The sequence below is a fragment of the Danio rerio genome, chromosome 10 (genome assembly GCF_052040795.2).
Source record: "Danio rerio strain M-AB ecotype USA chromosome 10, GRCz13ab, whole genome shotgun sequence".
NCBI classification, from domain to species: domain Eukaryota; kingdom Metazoa; phylum Chordata; class Actinopteri; order Cypriniformes; family Danionidae; genus Danio; species Danio rerio.
In genome coordinates, this window is record NC_141030.1 from 7,329,391 (window position 1) to 7,355,624 (window position 26,234).

At 38.5% G+C, this 26,234-nt stretch overlaps 2 protein-coding genes and 1 long non-coding RNA gene across 9 annotated transcripts in view; 2 read left to right on the forward strand and 1 right to left on the reverse strand.

Moving 5' to 3' along the window:
• Positions 1-26,234, forward strand: part of tln1 (talin 1) — a 1,269,505-nt gene that overhangs the window by 963,240 nt on the left and 280,031 nt on the right. The window lies entirely within an intron of this gene.
• Positions 1-26,234, forward strand: part of psd3l (pleckstrin and Sec7 domain containing 3, like) — a 246,352-nt gene that overhangs the window by 54,198 nt on the left and 165,920 nt on the right. For all 7 annotated transcript variants that reach the window (XR_015500752.1, XR_015500753.1, XR_015500754.1 and 4 more), the window contains one exon: positions 6,619-7,053. Coding sequence is in view for 4 of the 7 variants with exons in the window: in XM_087270097.1 (XP_087126223.1) it covers positions 6,619-7,053 (435 nt within the window). In the remaining 3 variants the exon portion in view is untranslated. The remainder of the gene's footprint in view (positions 1-6,618; positions 7,054-26,234) is intronic.
• LOC147841956 (uncharacterized) lies at positions 428-11,219 on the reverse strand. The gene is made up of 3 exons (XR_015500816.1): positions 10,638-11,219; positions 2,318-3,149; positions 428-1,851 (listed from the first exon to the last, which is right to left on the reverse strand). It is a non-coding gene; the product is annotated as an uncharacterized LOC147841956 (long non-coding RNA).

Genomic DNA, 26,234 nt, shown 5'->3' on the forward strand with positions numbered 1-26,234 from the left:
TTTAGTTTTTATGCTTATGAATAATTTGTGTGCATTTAACAGGAAGCAATGGTATATACAGGTAAAATGAACTGCTATTTTTTTATAATATACTTACAGTTGTGCTGGTTTGTAAATATATGTCAAGTAACTCTTATTTGTAGAGTATTAGCTTAAGGTAATTAGTTAGTAGAATAAATAGACCTGCACTTGCAAAGACATGTATAGCCAGTAGAAAGTCTGTTGTTGGACCAACAAAATAAAGTGTTACTTTGATGTAACTGTTTGCTTGCATATATTTTATGTAAACTAGGCATGGGGCGATAACCATATTCAAGGTATACAGCGGTTTAGAAAAGTCAAGGTTTTAAAACCATCACAGTTTTCTGCAATACCGTTCCTCTTGTATGTGTAAGATTTTTTTAAAAGTTTTTTTTTGTTTGTTTTTAAGGACAACAGTGTCAAATGAAAATTTAAAATGTTTCTCAAAATAAAACATATTGTGTTCAAAGAGGAAAAGTTTTTGTTTTTTATCCAGACATTTAAAAATAATATATTTTAGAGCAGTAACCACAATACTGTGAAAGCGTGAAATGGTTTTGACCCAAGGTTATCATACTGTCAGAATCTTATACTGACCCATGCCTAATGTAAACATTTAAAGAATTATTTTTATTTATATAGACATATTTTTAATGCAGTTTCAACATTGCACGATTAAATATTTTAAATGCGAAAAATCTGAAATAAAATATTGAAATGTCTCACTTTTATTATGAGACAATTTAACATTAGCATAATTAGTAGGTTTTCATGTGTGTTTAAAATTAAATATAGATATTATACATTAAGTGAAAGTTTTGGACAACATGATATAATCTTCAGTGACAAGTAATGTCTCATATGTGTGAATAATGAATCATATATTGAAAAGATTTTGTCTGAAACAGGCACATATTTATGATCCGTGCATGTGTGATCAAAGGGTTAACCAGTTGGACAAAAATTCTTGGCTAGAAATTGCAACAGTCGAAGGAAAGGAGGAAATAATTTGTAAAAGTTTGGAAAAACCTGAGGAATAAGTTTGTTAGCCATTCATTTTGAATTATAAATATTTTAACAGTTACAAAACTATAATTAGGGAACAAGTTATTTACCTATATTTACCATAAGATGCGTACATAAACCAGGTTTAATGTAAACCGATATAACGGTAACTGAAATATTCAACATAGGCTCATTCTGTAAACGTAGCCCTATATACATTTCTGGAGATTGCGAATTATGTAGCCAAAAGTACATATGGCTGCATTTTGTCTTTAAAATGACTGCTACAGGCTGGTGACGCCGGAAGGCCGGTGGCGCTGTTCCTTTTTGTGCTTACCAGCTGACCGCTTGTCTCTGTATGGACTGGTTTCCCGGGTTTAGAGTATGGGTGGTTGTGTCAACATGTGCTTTTGAAAACACTATTGGATGGGTTTAGGGAAGGAGAAGGGTGGGTCAGTCGGTCGGTCAGTCAGTCAGACAGTCCTCGCTGCAGCCCGTAGCTTGATGACATAGTTGTAGTCTGCTACGTAGTTGACGATCACCTACACCTCCCCCTACCCTAAACCCAACTGTCACAGTAGCATGGGCGCTACCTTAGTGGGCGGTACAAGGTCCACTACGTAGTTGACAATCGCTTATACCTCCCCCTACCCTAAACCAAACTGTCAAGGTAGCATAGGTGCTACCTTAGTGGGTGGTACAAGGTCCACTACGTAGTTGACAATCGCCTGTACCTCCCCCTACCCTAAACCAAACTGTCAAGGTAGCATAGGCGCCACCTAAAGGCTGATTTATACTTCTGCGTCAAACGCCTGACGCATAGCCCTTCGCCATCGGCGTCGTTGACGTGCACCTCTCAAAAAAATGTAACTACACGTCGCAACGACGCGTAGCGTAAGCTCTGTGATTGGTCGGCTTGGTAGCGCTGACGAGTCTGGGCGTGACCGAGAGCCGCGTGAATGGTGCGAGCCTGATGGAGTGATTGTTTAGAAGTGTGGAGTCCCGTGAAGGAGCTCCGGATGGAAAGTTTTATTTGGTGTTTACCTCATAGTTAAAGTTGTTGCACGTCCGCCGGTTCCTGCCTCAAAATGAGCGAGTTTGAGCCACTTGTACATCCCGAAAGTGTTCAGGAAAAGCAAAACAACAGCGAAGAAACTCGACTCAGAGGAACATTTACACATCACTGCCAACTAGCGTTTTGGAAGTGTTAATGCAGACCAACAGAGACGGCGTGCAGAAGTATAAATGAACAGCTATGCGCGTTGCATGCGCCGTGGGTTACGCCGGTCACTTGACGCAGAAGTATAAACCAGGCTTTAGTGGGTGGTACAAGATCCACTACAAAGTTGACTATTGCCTACACCTCCCCCTTCCCTAAACCCAACTGTCACAGCAGCATGGGCGCTACCCTAGTGAGCGGTACAAGGTCCACTACGTAGTTGACAATCGCCTACACCTCCCCCTTTCCTAAACCCAACTGTCACAATAGCATGGGCGCTACCTTAGTAGGCAGAACAAGGTCCACTACATAGTTGACAATCGCCCTCACCTCACCTCCCTCTATCCCAAACCCAATCATCACAGTAGCATGGGCGCTACCTTAGTGGGGGGTACAAGGTCCACTAAGTAGTTGACTATAGCCTACACCTCCCCCTACTCTAAACCCAACTGTTACAGTAGCATGGGTGCTACTTTAGTGGGCGGTACAAGGTCCACTACGTAGTTGACAATCGCCTATATCTCCCCGTACCCTAAACCCAGCCATCACAGTAGCATGGGCGCTACCTTAGTCGGCATTACAAGGTCCACTAAATTGTTGACAATCGCCCACACCTCCCCCTGCCCTAAACTCAACCATAACAGTAGCATGGGCTTTATCTTAGTGGGCGGTACTAGGTACACTACATAATTGACGATCTCCTACACCTCTTCATACCCTACACCCAACCATCACAGTAGCATGGGCGTTACCTTATTGGGCGGTACAAGGTCTGCTATGTAGTTGAGGATCACCTACGTCATCAAGCTGCGGGCTGCAGTCAGTAAGTTAGTCGACAATGGCCTCTGGTAGATTTATGTGAGAACATCAGGCACGAATGGCACTCGTGAGAGAATTTTGAGATCTGAAAAAAGAGCACACAGCGGCTTCTGGTAAATTCACAAAAATAAAAACTGCAAAAACGTAGCTCCTGGGATGTATTTGCCGCTCCCCAGTAATAGTAATAATAATATATATAGAGGTACATTTTCAGAATGAGCCTGGGTTGGAAATAATGGTCCATTAGTATTAGTATCTTGAACAAACAATTAGTAATACGTTTATTATGATATTTATTAATCTTTGATAACATTAGTTAATGTTATTTAAGTTATGTTAACTCATAGTGCATTAACTAATATTAACCAAGCACAACTTTATATTTTAATAATGCATTAGTTGATGTTGAACTATGATTAATAAATGCTTTACAAGATTATTCAGACTTAATTAATGTTACTTAAGACATTAACTAATGGACGATTATTCTAGTTTTATTGATATAACTTTAATAAATATTAGTACATATATTTTAAGAAATATATCAGTAAATACCTAATATTTACCAATGCTCTAACAATATATACTATCGTTTGTGCAAACTAATATAGTTAGCCAACGTTAACTAAAATGTAACCTGATTGTAAAGTGATGATTCTTGCCAGCTGCATAGACATCATCATAACCAAAAAAAGCAATGCATGTGAAGCACACGAACACTATTGGTATATTAATAATCTGTTTATTTCGCTGACTGTTGGAGTTCTCCGTAATACAGAAGTCAGCATCATTTTTACTGTCTACTTTTAGGAATTGCCATCATGTAAGGAACGCTCCCATGATGCCTGTTTAGACAGCTCACTTGAGTACTAAAAGCTGTCCTGAAAGGGAGATTTACACAGCTGCACCTTACGCAATCCATAGTTCACGTGCGCTGTTCATGACTTAATCTAGCTGCTGTATATATTCAGTTCTCTAATGTGTGTGATTATCATTTTTCACTTCTTTATCCTTTCTACTGTCTCCATTAGAGATGATCAGGCTAAATAGAGGAAGCTTTGAGTTGCTAAGAGGAACGAGGATTGTGGTTTTATAATGGAATCACACATTTTTTCTTGACACTTCCTGTGTCGAGAACATAGAGTCATTAATAATTTTTACATATGTAACATGATGTCTGCTTGCAGTCATTTCTCTTTATGTAGTAAGTTTTAAAGGCATAGGTGATCTCCTACATGGCATCTACGGTATTGGTTTAATCTTCAATAGAAAATTAAAGGATAGTTTCTCAAAAATGGTAACTCTGTCACCATGTACTCTACTTGCTCCAAATGTCTGAGAGTGTCTCTCTTCTGCTGAACTCTAAAATATTGTTAACATACAGACAGTTGGTGATGAACATTGCCAATTTTTTCCTTCTATGACTTAACCATTAATTATTAGTTGTTTACTATTTGTTTGTGTGCTCAATAGAAAAAAAGAAACGTTTGAAAGAAGTTTTGGAAGAAGTGGAGGGCGAGTAAGTGATGGCAGCAATTAGGCCCGGATTGGCTAATCGGGAGGACCGGGAGAATTCCCGCGAGGGCCAGTGTACATAGCTCCAGAATCTGTAGCTCTCAGCAGTCACACTTTTTAAATTAATTTATTTATTTACTAGACCACAGTCTTCTTATTCATTATTTTACCGCAGCTCTTTTTATCTGTTTTCTCGCAGCCTCGTGAACATGATGCAGCCTGCAGGTTAATGATGATATAATTCAGACGAGTCACCGCACAGTGTACAGCTGTTGTGGTCCAGTGGTTAGCACGTTAGGTTACGACGCCATCGACTCGGGTTTGATCCTCGTCTGAGTAATTTATTTTTTTCATTTTATTTATTTTCATATTTATTTATTTTTATTTATTTTAAGACTTATAATACTGTTAGGGTTGTTGAACATTTGAAGTTCTAAAGCAGCTGTTTTCTCAAAAAAAGTCGTGATAGTGTAATTAGAAACTGAATTGGAAATTACCTTATTTTAATAAAGTCGTGAACTGAGGTGGGCCGGTTGAGGCTTGAAACTCCAGGGCTGAAAAGGAGTCCCACTCCAACCCTGGCAGCAATTAAATATTAGGTTGAAATATCCATTTAAAAGCAGAATTGTTGGTCTTTGATGCTGCATATCGTTAGGGCTGGGGGATATGGGCAAAATATCATATCCCGTATTTTTAGGAGGAATGACGGTATACGATATCCACCCGGTATTTTCCCATAAATGGCTACTTGAGAGTTAAAGCCTTTATTAAAACTTTATTAAACATTTTTTTTGAGCAAAATAATAATCAAACACAGGGGTTTCCCAAATTTGTAAAAATCCTAAATCAAGAACAGACAAGAAAAATGGTATGGGAAAATTAAATGATGCTTAACTTCTGTTTGATATTATATCTTATTAAGATTGTTTTTCTTACCCCATTGGGAAATATTTTTGCTTGTTTTAAGCCAGTGGTCACCAAACTTGTTCCTGGAGGGCCGGTGTCCTGCAGATTTTAGCTCCAACCCTAATCAAACACACCTGGACAAGCTAATCAAGCACTTACTTGGTATACTTGAAACATCCAGGCAGGTGTGTTGAGGCAAGTTTGAGCTAAAACCTGCAGGGACACCGGCCCTCCAGGACCGAGATTGGTGACCCCTGTTTTAAGCAAATAATCACTTAATTTTGAGATGCCTTTTTTCATAAAACAAGACAAAATTTGAAATTTTCTTATGCTACTTCATGTATCTATGTCTTTTTTAGATATTTGGATTGAAAACAGGACAAAACTACTCAGTTTTTTTATTGTTATTATTATTATAACAGCTCAGGGATTAGCTTTTTTGAATAAAAGGTTGGAAATTAATGCTTTTCTTGTTTTGCTTTGTTTATTTTATTAATTGATCAATCAAAGAAATATTAAACAGATTAATCGATTATTAAAATAATCGTTAGTTGCAGCCCTAGTTTTATCTACAAAGTTGAACTCTAGCTTGGCTCTGTAGAGGAATTACCAACTTACGTCACACATGGTGTCACCCGGGTTCCCAGTAGCAAAAAAAAAAAGACCGGTTGCAATAGTAAACATGTCTTGTTGTGTTGTAGAGTGCCAAATTCAAAAGTCCAAAAATAGAAAACGTAACTTTTACCGTACACCACACTGCTTTGAATGCCAACTGCAGATGTCTTTGGCTAAAAGGGAGCTGAATGGAGTGAGGACCTAATTAAAAATGCTCTTGAAACTGTTTGTTAACAGAAAAAAAAGTTCAATAAAAAAATAACGAACATCCTTGATCTGTTTCTTCCCTCTTTTTTATTATTTTTATGTATTATAGAAGTATCAAAATCAAATGACTCGGAGTCATACTCGAGGGCAAAAAAACCTGAACGGGACATCCCTACCGGGCATTTCTAGAGTTAAAAAAAAAAGGCTGTTCATACATAATCTTTTTATGGTAATTTTCTGGTAATTTTCCAGAAAGGGAAAGGGAAGTGTGTGTGAAAGGAGCTATTGAGATGTTTTTACATCTGTTTCAGATGTTCTGCAGGTAAATCTGCTGCAGGTGAGATTGACACCACAGATGTCTTCAGCTGTCAGTTTGAGAACATCCTGGAGTCAGAGCGTCTGCGAGGGACTCTCTACAGCAGCATGGACTCACTGGACGCCCTGTCAAACCCTGTGCCTGAACCCACTCCGCAAAGCACTCTAGAACCCTCGTTTGCCTTCGACATTCCTCTCACTCCCATGATTCAGCAGCGACTCAAAGACAGGAGTCTGTTCCTGGAACCAGCAGCACCTGACCTGAGCTCGGACACTGAGGTGTTGAGCGTCACGAGCACAAAGGAGAGCGGAAAAACAGCTCTGGAGGTCACCTCATCCTTTCTCTCAGCAGGATGTAAGGACTCCTGTGCAGCTCTAGCTAACGGATTAAACGAGAGAGACCCTAAAGACTGGCTGCAGGGCTGTTTGAGGTAAGACACTGTGGTTTACTTCATAAAAATGCTCAGAGAAAGTCTCTGCCTTCATGATAATTGCACTTACTTGATGCACATTTGCCGGAATTTTAAATGTGTAAAAATCTGCATTTTTAGCTTTGAGCATAGTTTGATTAAGGTTGTTTTGCTAAAGAGCTTGTGAGAGGGAGAAAACATGGAGACCGGAGGTGAAAATATGGCGCCCTCTGCTGAAATTCAACTGCATTTAAAAGAATAGTTCACCCACAAGTGAAGATTCAGTCATCGTTTACTCACCCCTCACACATGACAAACCTGTTTGCATGTTTTCTGTTGCACAATAAAGCAGTTATTTTGAAGAATGTTGGAGACCCTTAAGTACCGTAGTATTTTTCTAAATAATCTTGTTTTGTGTTTAACAAAAAGGGAAAGAGAAAAGGTTTGTTTTAGTGCTTTCAAATATTAACATACTTACTTCCAGGACAGTTTTTTTATATATCGAAGTTGATATTTAGCCACACCATGTTGGTGTTTTGTAACATTTCATTTCCATGAGGTGGGTCGTTAGCCCAACTCTCAACCCCCAACCTGGGGTGCGTTTCCCAAACAATGACTTGACTCGCAGTTGGGAAAAGAACGATGTAGTGACGAGTGTTTCCCAAAACCTGTAGTTTCTCCATCGTTGAGCCACGTTAGTTATAACGTAAAACACCCATTATGATGCTCTAAACAAGGTGAAGAAACTACTTCTTTGTAAAGAAGCCCATTATTTATTTGTGCAAATTATATATTTAATATATTATATTTATTATATTATATTATATTAATTATATATTTATTATATTATTGTTTTGCACGCACTCGCATAAAAAAATATTCAATATTACTTTTGGTTATATATATTAATTGAAATACATGGATATGTATTTACTTATACTTACTTATAAGTAACTTATATATATATATATAAGTTTCAAGTCTAAGAAGGAAAGTATTAGTTAATTTTTTTTTTTTTTTTGGGTACAGTTAGTGTGATATCCAGAGAGGCAATTGCAGATTAGGAAGTGAAGTGGAGACTAAATAGTTGAGTTTTTAGCCGTTTCTTGAAAATAGCGAGTGACTCTGCCGTTCTGATGCAGTTAGGGAGTTCATTCCACCAACTGGGCATTATGAATGTGTTTATAAGTTAAGATTCCAACGTTTATGAATGCTGTATTCATAAACTACTTACTGACATCTATTAATGTAGAGATAATGAATTCACACTTTGCCAATGCTCAATAGATGATTCATAGTGTGTAGTAGGGCTGGGCGATAATTCGATATCGATAATTATCACGATATAAAATTTTTCGACAAACCGATAATGACAGTTCGATAATAATTTCGTTTTGTATAATGTGTAGCTTAATTTTGATATTTTGTTGGTCAGTTATCTACAGCATAAACAAGAGGAACGAATAACATCTGAGGTGAAGCGCTTTAACACAAGCCCGCTATATGCTTTAGCGCCAAAACAGTCCATCAAACTATTTTCACAGTTTCATTTTAATTCATTAACTAAGTCTGGTCTGAGCAGCATGAACTGGACAGTCTTTTCGCAGCACTGATAGATTTCTTGGGTTACCTTGGAAGAATAAACTTGGATGGAGCTCAGAAGCACGCTGTGTAAATGGAGAGGCTCCCCGGCTGGCTCCCCGCATGTTTTCATTGTGATGCGCGATTTGTAAATTGAGAGTTTGCTATTCGTGCTAGTCTGTCAGACAAATTTAGTTAAAACACGCGTGGATATATCGGAGATATGCACATAACAAGGGTTTATGCATCCCGCAATATGGGATGTCAAGAGGGTGACAGCATAGGTAAACTGCACACACTTGATGATGTAATGCGTGGACGCGTCACACAGTGCAAAGCTTAACTAAACCTTTACATGTCAATGCTTAATCAGTCATCGATAAGGTCCATCGATAAAAGCGTTATCAACAATCAATAGATAAATACATTAAAGTATATTTCACCCTAAATTCACCATACTCACCATTAAAAGGAGAGTTCATCCAAAACTAATAATTATGTGAACTTTAACTCACATTGTCCCAAACCGGGTTTTTTTTTTCTGTTGTAGAACAATAATATCCAATAACTTGTAGGTAATGTCTTTGGTTGTTGAAAACTTGAACAGTAAACGCTAAATTAAGATTGTTCTTTTGTTTATTATTTTATTATTTATATTGTCAGACCGCTAAAACATTTCACTAAATGTGTTAAATCAGCTGCACAAAGCCATTGGCATGCTGAAAATCTTATAAAATTGATAGATATAAAGATTTTACATTTATTTACATTTACATTTAGTCATTTAGCAGACGCTTTTATCCAAAGCGACTTACAAATGAGGACAAGGAAGCAATTTACACAACCAAGAGCAACAATGAATAAGTGCTATAGGCAAGTTTCAGGTCTGTAGAGTCTAAGAAGGGAAGTATTAAATATTAAATTTATTTATTTATTTTTTGGTACAGTTAGTGTGATATTCAGAGAGGCAATTGCAGATTAGGAAGTGTAGTGGAGAGTAAATAGTTGGGTTTTTAGTCGTTTCTTGAAAGTAGCGAGTGACTCTGCTGTTCTGATGCAGTTAGGAAGTTCATTCCACCAACTGGGCAGATTGAGCGTGAGCGTTCGTGAAAGTGATTTCTTCCCTCTTTGGGATGGAACCACGAGGCGACGTTCATTCACAGAACGCAAGTTTCTGGAGGGCACATAGATCTGCAGAAGCGAGAGCAGATAAGAAGGTGCTAGGCCAGAAGTCACTTTGTAGGCAAACATCAGAGCTTTGAATTTGATGCGAGCAGCAACTGGCAGCCAGTGCAAACGGACTAGCAGCGGAGTGACATGTGCTCGTTTAGGTTCATTGAAGACCACTCGTGCTGCTGCATTCTGGAGCAGTTGAAGAGGCTTGATAGAGTTAGCTGGAAGCCCAGCTAGTAGAGAGTTGCAGTAATCCAGTTTGGTGATAAATATCGAGATAAATATCGATATCGACTGATATGAAAAAAATTATCGTGATAATTTTTTTTTGCCATATCGCCCAGCTCTAGTGTGTAGTTATTATAAAGTGTTACCAACTTTTTTGCTGACATGCTGTTCACCGCTGTGAGAATGCAGAATTGCAGTGTGGAGAGAAAAACTGATGTCAGAATGACTCAAGTCAGAGTGTCGAGACACATTTCTCTCTCGTGTGTGTTTTTAGAGAAGAGCATTCAAATAAACAGTGATGTCACTGCGTTAGACACACTATGCTCTGTTTGCTTCTATTTGTGGATTAAGATCGAATCAGATACGGTTGTGATTCCTGTAAATAAGCAAACTGTGTGCGCAAAGAACAAGATTAAGCACTCTGAGCAATGTGACCGAGATCAGCTGAGTTTAAAGCGCAGAGAATCCAGGCAGCTCATGTGTTTTATGGAGCAAATGCAGCTTACCAAGCCTGCAGATTTCCGTTCAACCTCTCGTGTGCATAATTTGAGCAATCGGTGCGCATAACATCATCCGTAGCAGCCACAGAAACAACAATAGTGATGAGTAAACATGCGTCTCACCCATCAGAAATCATGCTACGCTTCCTCCTCATCATCAGCACCATCAGCCCCGCTATTAATAGCTCAAACCGCAGGCTGCAGCCTCGTGCCCTAGAGCATGATGGATGTAAATAAAGCACATCGCTCTATTGCTCCATTCACACACACACACACGCGCGCACACACCCATGCGTGCGTTCGGCCCACCCCCTCCATCCGTCCTCCCGGCCGACCCGCAGATGGAGTGAGGCGCCGGCTGTAGTGATGAGACTCGCTACAATAATGAACAAGCACAAACAGAGCGGCGCGTCCTAGCAGCCCGCAGGAAAGCGCACACACACACACCGTCTCCATGTAGGTCAGAACGAAGCATCTGGCCGGACGCTAGGACACATCAGGAGTTGGTCCACGCGCACCGGCAGCAGCTCTCATGGGCTCCGTAGTGTCTGGCTGCTTCTCCCAGCCGGGCCTGTCCGATGGCGAGCGCCAATCCGTCCAGTAAGTCTTGACCTTCGGCATGCATGACACGCTTCTCCTACGATGTGAGGATTCCGGGTAGCTGCTGCTAATGTGTGTGTGTGTGTGTGTGTGGGAGACTGCAGTGACGTTTCAGCAGCAGCGCTTGTGAATGTCCTCTACTGCTGAAAGGTCTTTGTGTAATTCTCCCCTCCCTCTTGACTCCAGTAGGCTGATCTCGAAGCTCATCATAAGTCATGATAAATTATTAACTGTAAACAGAGATGACATAAAGTTGGATGTATCCTAATCGCGAGATTGTTGATGTATACTTATTTGTACAAACCTTTAGTGACGCCTGTGTGACTTTGAGAAGTAATGAACTATTGTGCCTTGAGAGCAAAGGCTGGTTATTGAATTATTTATCGAAGGGAATAAATCAGACAGGAAATTGTTTGTTTTGTGTTCAATGCGCGCTCACATTTACTTTACATTGCATTTACTAAACTTTATTTACCACAAAAAACCCAACAACAATTAAGATATATAAAGGGAGCAAAACTACTCACTAGCTAGACCTCTACAAACTAATTTAGAAAAAAATTATGTTTCATCAGAATCCTATGACAAATTCAGGGCTCGAAATTAACTTTTTTATTTGGTAGCACCGGTGCTCCCAACTTCAAAAATTTAGGAGCACCAGAAAAAATTTAGGAGCACCCACCAAAAATGATTGAACACCGCTGCAAATCGTATTTTAAGGGACTTATTGTATTTTAAAACAACATCAATTAGGACTAACAAAAACCAGAAACAACTATCTAACTAATGCTGAGATGACATTAATATTTGTGTGCAATAATTCCAAAATGTGTATGTATTATAATTCTAGAATATTAATGATGATGAAAATGACAATAATAGTAACAATGAATTACATTTCTCATCATCATGCTGCCTTGAATGGGCTTGAATGCAAGTTATCTGCTATAAAAAAGTCTGTTATACTTTATGAAAAATGATTGTATAGTTTGCATCAAACAAAAATGAAGCATTGCAGTAAGAAATATTTATTTTGTACTGCTAAACAGCATATATATGCATGTCAGTTTAATAAATAATATTTCTGCTGCAAAACAAACAAAAGATTATAATAAAATATTAAATTCAAGGCTGAACGCTGCAAAACAGTCATCAGTAACTAAATAAAAAAATAATATACACCTCAAGAAAGAATAGGCAAAAGAAAGTAAGTAAAGTCTCACTTCTATCACTCTTTAAAAGTTTTGGTTTCAGTTTGTGTCAATTTAAATGTTCCGTCTGAGCTGATTTTCATTTTTCTGTGTTTGTGGAAAAGCAGGCGAGTCAGTCGACCCAATTTATGAGCAAGTTGAGCATCGGCGCAATACCGCTGTTTGTTATGAGACGCAGTTTCAGTGTAAACTTAGTAAAGGCAAGCTTCTTTGGCGATGATACAGTATTAGATTTGACTTTTAGCGGACATTTGCGCTGAACACGCAGTGAATGCAACGCATGAAGATTCGGGCACCTTCTCCAAGAAGCACGTACTCGATTGATCTCAGCTGGCGGATCAATATGCACCACGTGTCATGATCGCTCTCATCTGCGCCTCAACTTTAGGTGGGGTTTGCACTTTGCAAACCTGCGTGCTTTAAGTTTTCACTCTTAAGCCGTTTGCATTTCCCGTGGACATAAAAGCTCCCTCCCTGTCATCTAACAGTGAAAAGCCTTGGGTGATTGACAGCTAATATGAACCAATATAGCGGCAGGGAAGAGCGATTCAGCACGTTTAAAAAGAAAAATCAAAACAGGTCGCACTAATGCGCCCAAATATACTATGAGGTCGCATCGATTAATTTTCGGGCGCATATGCGACCAAAATGGTCGCAATTTCGAGCCCTGAAATTATATTCCCTTGTTTTATAGCAGTGAGGCAGTGGCGCAGTAGGTAGTTCTGTTGTCTCACAGCAAGAAGGTCGCTGGGTCGCTGGTTCGAGCCACGGCTCAGTTGGCGTTTCTGTGTGGAGTTTGCATGTTCTCCCTGCAATCGCGTGGGTTTCCTCCGGGTGCTCCGGTTTCCCCCACAGTCCAAAGACATGCGGTACAGGTGAATTGGGTAGGCTAAAATTGTCCGTTGTGTATGAGTGTGTGTGTGGATATTTCTTAAAGATGGAGGGGCATCCGCTGCGTAAAAACTTGCTGGATAAGTTGTGGGTTCATTCTGCTGTGGCGACCCTGGAATAATAAAGGGACTAAGCCGGCAAGAAAATGAATGAATGAATGTTTTATTGCAAATTAGTCAATGGCTCTAAAGAAACATCAGAATTTAAGAAAGATTCTTGGTGTACAGATTTACAATATGACCTGACAGATAGGGCTGTGCAATTAATCGAAAATCCGATTTTGATTTTGGCTTCAAACGATTATGAAAAAGTATTAATCGAGATAAGCGATTATTGCATCATATACCGCCCACTTTCCAGCTGTACACATTTGTTGCTCTTAAAAGCGTGAAAGACCGCGTGCTTATGTGTGTGTGCGGCCCGCACACGAAGTCAGCAATGCCGGTCAGCATTCGGTCTCATTCGCACACTGAGACGAGCAGAGGAGCGCAGACATCTAAAGTCATCTTAACGTGAGCGCTTTAATGGTCAAATAGGTGTCAAAACAAGGTGTTTAGTGATTATTCATATTAACCCTCATTTGTGTTATAAACAAACGAGTTGAGGATCAAAAGACACGTAAAAGAAAAACCATTAAAGTGACCGCGTGAAATAATCTTGCTGCCGCCTGTTTTGATCATTAATCAAACAAAACGAGAAAATCCCTCTCTGCTCTTGACTGAAGGATTTTTGTAGCTAAAATGTTTTTCCTAGGGTGAAGATGCTTAAAGCACAGTTTGTTTCATATTTTTATTTCATTGTATTTATTTCTCTTTCCTTTGCAGGGTGGGAAATAACTGTATACAGTATATGCAGTTGAAGTTAGAATTATTAGCCCCCCTGAATATTAGCAACCCTTTTCCTGACCAATTTCTGTTTAATGGAAAGAGTTTTTTTTTAACTTATTTATGAACATAAAAGTTTTGATATCTCATTTCTAATAACTGATTTCTTTTATCTTTGCTATGATGACAGCACATAATATTTTACTCTTTTTTTAAATACAAGCATTGAGATTAAAGTGCAATTCAAAGGCTTAATTAGACAAGTCATTGTATAACAGTAGTTTCTTCTGCAGACAATCAAAAACTATATTGCTTAACGGGGCTAATAATATTGACCTGAAAATGGGTTTCAAAATATTTAAACCTGCTTTTATTCTAGCTAAAAAAATAAGCCTAGAAAAAAAAAATATTACAGGAAATACTGTTAAAATTCCTTGCTCTGTTAAACATCATTTGGGAAATATTTATAAAAAAAAAATTCTCAGGAGCGCTAATAATTTTGACTTTAACAACTGATAATCATTTTGAATAATCGTGATTACAATTATGACCAAAATAATCGTGATTATGATTTTTCCCAAAATCGAGCAGCCCTACTGACAGATTCAGAATGGAGCCAAATATGTGTTAAAGCCCAGAACTTGTCAATTAATACTAGATTTAAAATGATCCAATATAACTGGGCAATGTGCACCTATATCACACCTGAAAAACTAAACAAATTTAACCCTGACATCCCAGATATATGTTTCAAATGCCAAAAACATAAAGGAATTAAAATGTAAAAAAGTGTATTTTCATGCTAAATTTCAAGTCTTGTTTCTACAATGAAAAAAACATTTAAACAAAAAACATATTTAAAGGGATAGATCACTCATAAATGACTATTTCCTCACCATTTGCCAATATAGGCTCATTCTGAAAACGTAGCCCTATATACGTTACTGGTGATCGCGAATTATGTAGCCAGAGCTACATAATTCGATGCACGATTCTGGCTAAAATGTGAATCACGATTTTTTTTGCTTAAAATCAAGATCACAATTTTCTCACGATTCTTTAGATGTAAATTAAAGGTTAATATGATTAGCCTATTATTATTGTTTATTCTCAAACAGATCGTCACCTTGGAATTATAAGGTTGTATCTGCGTTCTGAAGGATTTTGAGATATTGAGCTTCAAAGTTTTTGCATTCCATATAACAAACAGTATGTGTGTAACATTTTTTTTAAAGTCTTAATGTAAACAACTTAAAACATCCCATAATGTAAATAAGTTGTCATTTAATAATGTAACCCCGCCGATCCTACGCCACCCAACCCACTCCGAGCTGGTATCGAATTGCCGACCTTCCGCATGGGAGTTGTTTGCTTTACCAAGGAGGCTAAAGACCATGGCCTCTAGTGTCTATCGCTAGAGCAGCTCAAGAGGTCAGAGGAGTGAGGTTTACCAGCAGAGCACTTACTTGCTCTGCAGGTAAACCTCACTCCTCTGACCTCTTAAGGTGCTCTAACGACAGACGCTTGAGACCATGGTCTTTAGCCTCCTTGGTAGAGCAACCGACTCCCATGCGGAATAAAATTTATGAATAGACCCTTTATGAACAGATAGACCCTTAAAATTCTAAGGTGACAAAATGGTAAAACAACAATAACAATATTAGGCTTATTTGTAGGTCTACTGTTGCTTAAAATGCTAAATTTTGTCATTATGGTGGACTTGAACAGACTTTCAATATGTCCTGTTTGTTAGTTTACAGTAAAATGATGCATGAATACAACTATTCATAATTATAAAGTTGAATTATTATGTTTGAGTCATGTGCTTGTCATTTGTCATTGATAACATTATTAGATCATTTGTTTTCACTGGTAAATTGAGACATTTGTCATTATCAGATTCCTCCTTGCATGATATTCAACATTATATAAGCCAGAGTAGTTGTACTGACACTGTTAAACATTTATTTTCATGCACAACACCATGTGTTCACTATGAAAGAAAAAAACGTATCACTTAATGCTTGTCGTAATCATAACTGTAAAATGTGATATGATCATTTAGATAATGTGCGCCAGTTTCATTTTCATGAGTGCTGCTCATGGCTGCCGTCACTGTGATAAAACACACAGACATGCAAATCATTCTTTCCGCGTGGCTGTCAAACGATCGCTCTCTGCAACAAACTGAACGTTATTTACAAATGTATTACCTGTTATTCACAACCTATGCAGGTTCTGTTCACTGATATAAAATAGTGTGCATTCTCGGTAGTAAACAAACAGCTCGCGGTCAGCTCACGCGTGATTTCGCGGCCACGAATACATCATTACATAAAGACAGAAATGACATTTCTGGGTGAATTATACCTTATAAGTACAGTATGTGACACTTTTAATGCCATTTGAAGCTGTTCATGTTCCTGTGAAGACTCGTGCGACCGTTTTTAAGCTTCTCTCTTGACCTTGAAAATTTAATTGGCTGAATCGTAGAAAAGCTGAATTAAGATCGTGTGTAGGGTCGAATCGAGATCGTGATCTTTTTTCGATTAATTGTGCTAGCTACAAGCATTGAAAAATGAAATACATAATATATACAGATTCTCAGAAACGTGTAAGAACACTCATTACGTAGTTTAAACATCTTGATCATCATATTAGTTGATCTGTTTGGGCTGATGTGTGCTGCCATGTTATTCTGTGCTGCAGTGAAGAGATTAGAGCAACTGGATATACAACACAAAAAAAATCCTCCCAAAATACATGAAAGTCAGTGGCTGTTTAACTGGGAGAGGAATAAAGTAAATGTTTTAGTTATCTAAACTGTATTTGTTGTGAATAACGCACATCATCTGATTTGGATTGATGTTTGAAAACAAACATTAAATCATTGAATACTCTGGTAAGTGTTGATCTTTTACAAGTATTGTGCTCGTCTTCCTATGGTTGAACATCAGCCTCAGTGGAAGAGATGGAACTTGCTGCACTTCCCAAACAGGATCAAGACTTTGATTAAGAGGATAATAGGACCCATTTAAATAAACATTTTTTTACTAATTACAGTTGAAGTCAGAATTATTTGCCCCCCTATGAATTTTTTATTTTTTTTTTTATATTTCCCAAATGATGTTTAACATAGGAGGGAAATTTTCACAGTATGTCTGGTAATATTTTTTTTCTCTGGAGAAAGTCTTATTTGTTTTATTTCAGTAAGAATAAACACAGTATTTAATTTTTAAAAAAGCATTTTAAGGTCAAAATTATTAGCCCCTTTATTATTTTTTTACAGCAGTGTAGATACAATATACAATAACTTGCCTAATTACCCTAACTTGCCTAGTTAACCTAATTAACCTAGTTAAGCCTTTAAATGTCACTTTAAGCTGTATAGAAGTGTCTTGAAAAATATCTATTCGAATATTATTTACCGTCATCATGGCAAAGATAAAATAAATCCGTTATTAAAAATGAGTTATTAAAATTAATATGTTTAGAAATTTGTTGAAAAAAATCTGCTCTCTGTAAACAGAAAATGGGGAAAAAAATAAACAGGGGGCTAATAATTCTGGGAAGGCTAATAATTTTGACTTTAATTGTGTGTCATTCTAACAAGCAATGCGACTTAGTAAAGCGTGAAGTCGTTGTGTTAGTCTGAATGTAAATCTCCTCGTCAGGCAGTGCTGGATTAGCGTGAGAGAGTGGATCAAAGCGCATCAAACGAAAGGTATTAACAAAAGAAAAATACACAACTTGTGACACTTAAATGCTTGTATTTGTTGTATTTTCACCAGCTCTGTAATGCACGTCCACAATTTCATGTATTGGGTTTATAGGCTGTCAAGTCTCTGTGTTCAGTCTGTTACTACCATGGTTAAAACCCATACAGGCAGTCAGGCAGCATAATACAGAGAGTGGACCAAAGAGCATCAAATGATCAGTAGTTAAAAGGGAGAAATAGAATAAATAAATATTTTTATATTAGACACACAGTTGATGCTTGTATTTGCCCCAGCTCCACGTCTACAACTTCGCGCATTGGGTTAAATTAGGCTGTTTAGTCTTCGTTTTCAGTCCTTTACTTTCACTGTTTCTGTTCAGCTGAGGGAACGGAACCAATCCTGTGACATCAGACCCTGCGACATTCCAAGATGGTGGCGCCCTAGGTCTAAAATCTATAGTAAAACATGCCGTTTTCTTCTAAATAATTACATTAATCTAGTTTTTTTTATATATATTTTATTTAAAGTGGAATCCAATATACAAAATAATGTAAACTTGACTGAGTGCTTCATTTCCCCTTTAAAATGAATGAAGCCTCAGAAATGAGTGATTAATTAGAATTATTTAACCTAACGTTTTTACAGTTCCAAAATATTTAAAATGTTTCTTAAAATAAAATATATACTGTGTTCATTGGGTAAAAGTAATTTTTTTACCCAGACATTTTAAAAGGACATATTTTAGAACAGTAATCTCAATACTGTGATGTCGCGAAACCTTGATATTTTTTATCCAAGGTTATCACACCATCAGAATCTTATACTGGCTCATGCCTACTTGTGACATCATTTTTCTCAGCAATGCTGATTAAAGCAGTGTTCAGTGCTGCTCTGAAAGGTGTCACCCTTTACTTCCACATGGTCACACACTTGGAGCTAGGCAGTATGTGTGGCAGGTGCTGCTGTCCTGTGATAGGGTGTCTCTGCTGGACGTCGCAGGCTCTCAGCTGTTCTAGAGGAAGTGGCTCTCAGCACTGCTCTGGGTTTCTGCCAGTGCTGGAGGTGTGAGTCAGCACCAGCGGCCGTGTGCCAGGCGTCTGTCTGCCTACTGTCCCGCACGCAGACCCGTTTCATTTAACGACCTTTCATGTCTCCACTCACCCCATTTGCCTTTGGCTTGCTTTTCTTCATTGTCAGATGACTGTGAGTTTTTTCGTGCTGGTATAAGTTGGTGCTGTTTTTCATCTTGACATGTACTGACCTTATTCTAAAATGCGGAAGTGCGCCTGTTTTTGCGATTGTCTTAGAACTTCCGTTTCAGTCGCCTATGGGAGAAATGACAAGGAATAATAAACTGCAAAAAACGGTCAAACTACTTGCTCTACAAACAAATGTTTGCATGACTATACAGACCAAGTAGAATAATATAACAAGGAAATATCAGTTTACAACATCAAACAGCGAAACGAGCCTTATTAATGTCTAAAAATGCATGGAAGTGAATGAGACCGGAAGTCTCGTGCCAAAAAGATTCAAATGGCAGCGCCCGCTCTTCTGTGGAGAATAAGGTCAATAGAGTGGAACAGATTGTAACATGTAACCCTGCACGACTTGGAGAAAAAAAATCTTAATTGCGATTTTTCTTAATTGAGATTTAATTTATTTCTTTTTTTAAATTGTGATTTGCGATTTTAAACATGATTTACTTCTGTAACCCACCAGTCCTGCTGCAGGCAACCTGTCCTGAGATAGATTGAATAGGGCGATTCTTTGTATTGGAGTCTGTTGCTCTAACAAGGAGGCTAAAGGCCATGGCGTTTAGCATCTGTCGCTAGAGTACCTTTTGAGGTCAGAGGAGTGAGGTTTACCTACATAGCACTTTGCTAGCTGGTCCCTGTTACACCCACCCCCCTAAACCTCACTCCCATCCCGGACGAGCCCCCAAGTTTTAACTAACTGGTCCTACTGCACCCATCTCATTCTGAGCTAGGATCAAACCGGCGATTCGTCGCATGGCAGTCTGTTCCTCTAACAAGAAGTCTAAAGGCCATGGCCTCTAGCATCTGTCGCTAGAGTACCTTTTGAGGTCAGAGGAGTGAGGTTTACCTACATAGCACTTTGCTAGCTGGTCCCTGTTACACCCACCCCCCTAAACCTCACTCCCATCCCGGACGAGCCCCCAAGTTTAAACTAACTGGTCCTACTGCACCCATCTCATTCTGAGCTAGGATCAAACCGGCGATTCGTCGCATGGCAGTCTGTTCCTCTAACAAGAAGTCTAAAGGCCATGGCCTCTAGCATCTGTCGCTAGAGTACCTTTTGAGGTCAGAGGAGTGAGGTTTACCTGCATAGCACTTTGCTAGCTGGTCCCTGTTACACTCACCCCTCTAAACCACACTCCCATCCCGGACGAGCCCCCAAGTTTAAACTAACTGGTCCTACTGCACCCATCTCATTCTGAGCTAGGATCAAACCGGCGATTCGTCGCATGGCAGTCTGTTCCTCTAACAAGAAGTCTAAAGGCCATGGCCTCTAGCATCTGTCGCTAGAGTACCTTTTGAGGTCAGAGGAGTGAGGTTTACCTGCATAGCACTTTGCTAGCTGGTCCCTGTTACACTCACCCCTCTAAACCACACTCCCATCCCGGACGAGCCCCCATGTTTAACCCACTGGTCCTACTGCACCCATCCCATTCTGAGCTGGGATCAAACCGGCGTTTTTTTGCACGACAGTCGGTTCCTCTAATAAGAAGTCTAAAAGCCATGGCCTCTAGCATCTGTCACTTGAGCACCTTTTGAGGTCAGAGGAGTGAGGTTTACCTGCATAGCACTTTGCTAGCTGGTCCCTGTTACACTCACCCCTCTAAACCACACTCCCATCCCGGACGAGCCCCAATGTTTAACCCACTGGTCCTACTGCACCCATCCCATTCTGAGCTGAGATCGAACCGGCGATTCTTCGCATAGGAGTTGGTTGCTCTAACAAGAAGGCTAAAGGCCATTGCTTCTAGCGTCAGTCACTGGAGCACTTTTTAAGGTCAGAGGAGTGAGGTTTACCTGCATAGCACTTTGCTAGCTGGTTTTACTTTAACTTAAGTACATCTTTAGTGCTGTAACAGTCATTTTACTCCACTGCAGTCACTACTTTTTTTCTCTTGTGGTGATTGGCTTAGTTGAATAATCAGTCCCATGATCTCCATCCATTCAAATCGTGCATAGAATAATCACATCAGACAGACCGACTCCAAGACATGGATAATTTATTAATGCAAACAGTCTGAAGCATCAAAAAGTGTTTAAGAAGATGCTAAATTGTCACATGCATTAACTAAAGCCTAGTTCACACTACAGGATTTTAAACATCAGCAGATGGCTGTGCCGTTCACACTACATGACTTGACTTTGTGTCTTTTAATCTCTGTGGTGTTCACACTACGCAACACTCTGTGAATGATCCACAAGAGGGGGGGTCACACACTACATGATCTGACAACAACTCATTCCCCAATAGCTCATTCAAGCTACCAAACCACAGCCAATGAAAATTTGAGGGAGGAGTCGTCAGAAAAAGCTGAACACTATTGGCTGTTTGTGTGCTGATTACATCACTGACAGCGTTTCAAGCTTGGATAAAGCATTTAAAAACATCGTCAAATCAGCTGATTTATCAGCGGATTAATCACTAATCTGCAAGGTTCGAATGGATAGATACACAGAGAGTTTTAAATTTTTGTAATTTTATAACTCTTTGAAATAAAACTAACATATTTATAACACCCTGCCGTTTTCTAACTATCAGTGTATTTCTTTCTGACATTGTTATTTTTTTTTATTACAAAACAGTAAAGAACTGAGCATTTCTGCCTTAAATTACCATATTGGTCAAAATGACTGCATGCATGTCTGATACTTTTCACTGTGACTTTAAATATGTGTGCATTTTCTTGCCTGGCAACTTCCTGCTAACATAAACAAAACTTTCTGATGGCAAAAACATCAATTTACTTCAGATATCTTTCAAAACAGCATTTTCTGTTTTAGTATCTTAACTACATATCTATAGGCTGTATTACCAAAAAAAGATGATATTTTTAGGGTAATGGTGTCATTAAATATGATGCCAGACATTCAAAACTTAATTTTAATATCTCAATAATAGCTTTGAATGTAAATATGTTGTGACAATATGGCGTTTTATATGAGAACTGTCAGAACTGTATGGTAATTCTAGTTCCACTGTTAATATAGCCTACTCTCATGTCTGTGTTAACGCAGAATGAAGCGAGTGCACCGATGCCCATTCTGACCAATCACAGATGTTTCTGCTGAGCTCCTGAACACACAGGCATTCAGCTCATGCTGATCTGCTCTCTCATTGGCTGCAGCTCGTCACAACATCTGACCACACGTGGGGTCGAGTCGGCCGACTGCTCTGGAATATTTAGCATGCTAAATGTTGGATTTCCATCTGCGAGGTGTCGGCGACGCGTCAGCGAGCCTCGTTGATGCGTTGTTCAGTAGTTCACACATAAAGAGCGGCGAGCACCCGCAGATTTCTTCCCGATCACAGCCCGATCTGTCGGCGAGCTCGTTAACTTCCAAATCGGGCTCAAATCAGGCTTAAAATCCTCTAGTGTGAACTAGGCATAAGAGGCTGGGATTCACCAAGCCATCGGGCAGCCATCAGGTTGTTGTTGAGCTTCAGTTTGTTTAGTGCGTTCCATACATCAACTCTCTTTGGGTTCATGTCGAAGCAAGTTGACTTCAGCATGTAGAATCACGTCAGCCATCTGCTTTAGAGAGCACTCATATTGACTGTTCAGTAATCATTCAGAATGGAAGATCAAAAAATTAAGTGACATAAACAAGTAAACAAGAGAAGCTGTCTGTGATTTCTCTTCATTTCTCAAATGTTTGCAAACAATATGGATTATATCCACTTCCACTCACCCCTTTTTTGCAATATCGCCCAGCCCTAGTTTAAAGTCTATAACCTGACATTAACATACCGGCACAGCTAAATATTTGCTTATTAGGTTAGACAGATTTTGCCTCGCAAATAAACACGTCAACTTTTCACAGCATATTCACATTGTAATACTCAATATTCACTAATACTCACAATATTTTTCTCATACTATTATCAAACAATCTTTACTTACACAACATTTTTGGTAGGTAGTAGTACTTTTACTTGAGTATGCTATTTCAGTACTCATTCACCACTGTTTCAGCTGCAGCTGGACAAATGTAAATGCATTTTTGTTGTTGAAGCCGCATGTAAATTTTACTCCTCCCAAAATGAACTCTCTCATGGTCTCACCAGTAATGACGTCAATGCTTTCTATTGTGCTTGATCTTGAAATCAGCTGATGCACACATGTGTTGCTTTTAGGGAAATGACCTCTGTTGAATTTGCACAGAAATCTAAGATCGTATACACTCATTTTTTCTTTACTGGGACTGTACTTATACAGTAGCATTACTTACTGCATTTTAGCTTAAGCCCCTGGAGTTCCCCACAACATTATAGACCATTTTGATGGATGTAAACAAAAACAATGGTCCCAACGTATTTCCTGTATTACATTTTTAGTTTCTATAGCTTCTGAGAATCCAAAAAGAGCCACATATTGATAAACAATGTTATGATAGCTGTTTTAACATTAATTTATGATTGGATTGCCTCTTATTACAGTTATGAAATAGTTTGATAACAAGCAGGAAATGTTCATGAGCCAATGACATGACCAAATTAAAATGGTCTATAGCATCTGCCCAGAACTCACTGCATAGTATTGTTCTAGAATACTTAAAAAGCATTTTGAGAAGACCCCAAGTTTTTTTAGAATCTGCACTGGCTCCCAGTCAATTATCATATCAACTTCAGAATTGACATTACAATGACATTAAGGGCACTCATTGCCATATGCCCTTAATGTCAATGTATTGTATTGTATTGTATTGATTACAAATTTTTATTCTTTCTTTTTTAGTCTTTAGATTACATTTTATGTATATATTTAGATCATATTTTATGTATATATTTAGATCACATTTTATGTATATATTTAGACTAAATCTTGGGTATATATTTAGGTTAATTACATTTTTATGTATATATTTAGACTAAATTTTAGGTATATATTTAGATTACATTTGATGTTTAATTGTATTTATGGTAAATTCCTTCTTAAAACTCGACTTTTTGTATTAACATTATATGTTAGGCACCTAGGGTCTGAGAGTAACTGTACATGTGGTTGAATTGACAATAAAGCTGACTTTGACTTTGACTTTGAATTGTACTTCTCACTTAGAACGTTCTCAATAATATTGCTCTTTCATATTTCGTCTGATCTTCAAATGCATTTATGGTTTAATTAATATTTAGTTATAATATGAAAATTCTTGTTTTTGTGGGGGGAACATTATTGAATCCACTGTAAATGGATCTAGCGCAGTTCTGTGCTCACTAAGCAGCACTGAACACCCTTTCACTGCTGCTGCTACTGGCCGGGATGCATACTGTTCTGGCTAATTTAGCAAGTTCCGGGTAGGATTGTTTGTTCATCTATCACCAACCAAGAACATCCATTTTATTTTCCATGACAGCGGTTTCAATGTAGCAAGTAACGTCGTCATCTTCCCTGTCAGCTTGCTGTAAATTGCTGTTTAGCATTCTACCATACGCAGTGTATGAGTGACTGCCGAAATACCTTGGCGGTAGAGCTGCACGATTCTGGCTAAAATGAGAATCGCGATTTCATTCATTTTCTTTTCAGCTTAGTCCCTTTATTAATCCAGGGTCGTCACAGCGGAATGAACCGCCAACTTATCCAGCAAGTTTTAACCCCGGGGATGCCCTTCCAGATGCACCCCATCTCTGGGAAACATCCACACACACATTCACACACACTCTCACTACGGACAATTTAGCCTACCCAATTCAGGAAACCCACGCGAAGGCAGGGAGAACATGCAAACTCCACACAGAAACGCCAACTGAGCCAAGGTTCGAACCAGCGACCTTCTTGCTGTGCGTGCTACCCACTGCGCCACTGCCTCGCCCCAGAATCGCGATTTATTTTGCTTAAAATAAAGGTATGGTAAAAACAAACATATGGCACAACCTTGATAATAATATTATGTGTAGGTCTACTGGTTTCTATAAATAATTCTATTCTATATTAATCTATTCTTATGATAATTTAGATTATGAATTATTATGTTTGAGATATATGCTTGCAATCTGTCATATTAGACAATTTTATTCACTGGTAAAATCAGACATTTGCCATTATCAGATTATATTCAACAATATATAGGCTAGAGTAGTTATACTGACATTGTAAACATTTATTTTCATGCACAACTGTGGGTTCGCTATGAAAGAAAAAACATATCAAATGCTTGTCGTAATCATAACTCTAAAATGCGATATGATCATTTAAATGAAGTGCACACTTTCAGTTTCATTTTGACTGCTAAGTGCTGTTCATACTTCATGCACAGCTCTCAAACGATCACTCTGTGCCACAAACTGAATATTATTTACAACTGTATTACCTGTTACTCGCAACATATGCAGGTTCTGTTCACTAAAGTAGACGCGCGGGCGTCTATTATTAATTAGAGCGCGCGCGTGCCCTCTCTCTGTGTTAACAGCTCACGGTCAGCAGCTTACGTCACGTGCGATTTACCGATCACAAAAACATCATTATATTAAGACAAAAATGACATTTTTAGGTGAATTATACCTTATAAATACAGTATGTGACTCATTCAACATCATTTGGAGGTGTCAATGTCACTGAGCAACGTGTGTGAAACAATGAAAAGACTCGCGCAGCCGCCTTTTCTTCTCTTCTGAACTTGAAAATATGATTGGCAGAATCGTTGAAATGCTGGATTAAGATCGTCTTGGGGGTCGATTCGAGATCTCGATCTTTTAACGATTAATTGTGCAGCTCTACTTGGCAGCTAGAATGACCACTCTTTTTGAGCGGATGCCCTGACCACAGTGAAAATTTGCTCTTTTCGACTTCTCTGTCATCATTTGTTTCACCTTTGCAGGGATGGATTTTAATGTTTTAACAAACGATTTGATTACTTTTGCGCTAATCGAAATGCATCACATGACTGTTCATTTACCGCGCAAGCCCAAGCCCGGCCCGACCCAGTCTAAAATGATAGAAATTAAGCCCGAACCCACCTTAACCCGACGGGACCCGGGCAAAGATCTTCATCTCTACAACATAGGGGTCTACTATGATGCAGCTTTTCAGTTTTTTTTTTTTTTACTTAAACCTGATCTTGATGGACAAAAAGATGATATTAACTGGTAATGATTTTTTAAACATTAAAAAGTAGGCAGATTTAACAATTATAGAATCATTTATATAATTGTTCAATTGTGTTTATTTGCCAAAAGCAAACATTTCCGGAAAGTCCTTAAACGAACTCAAAGCAAATT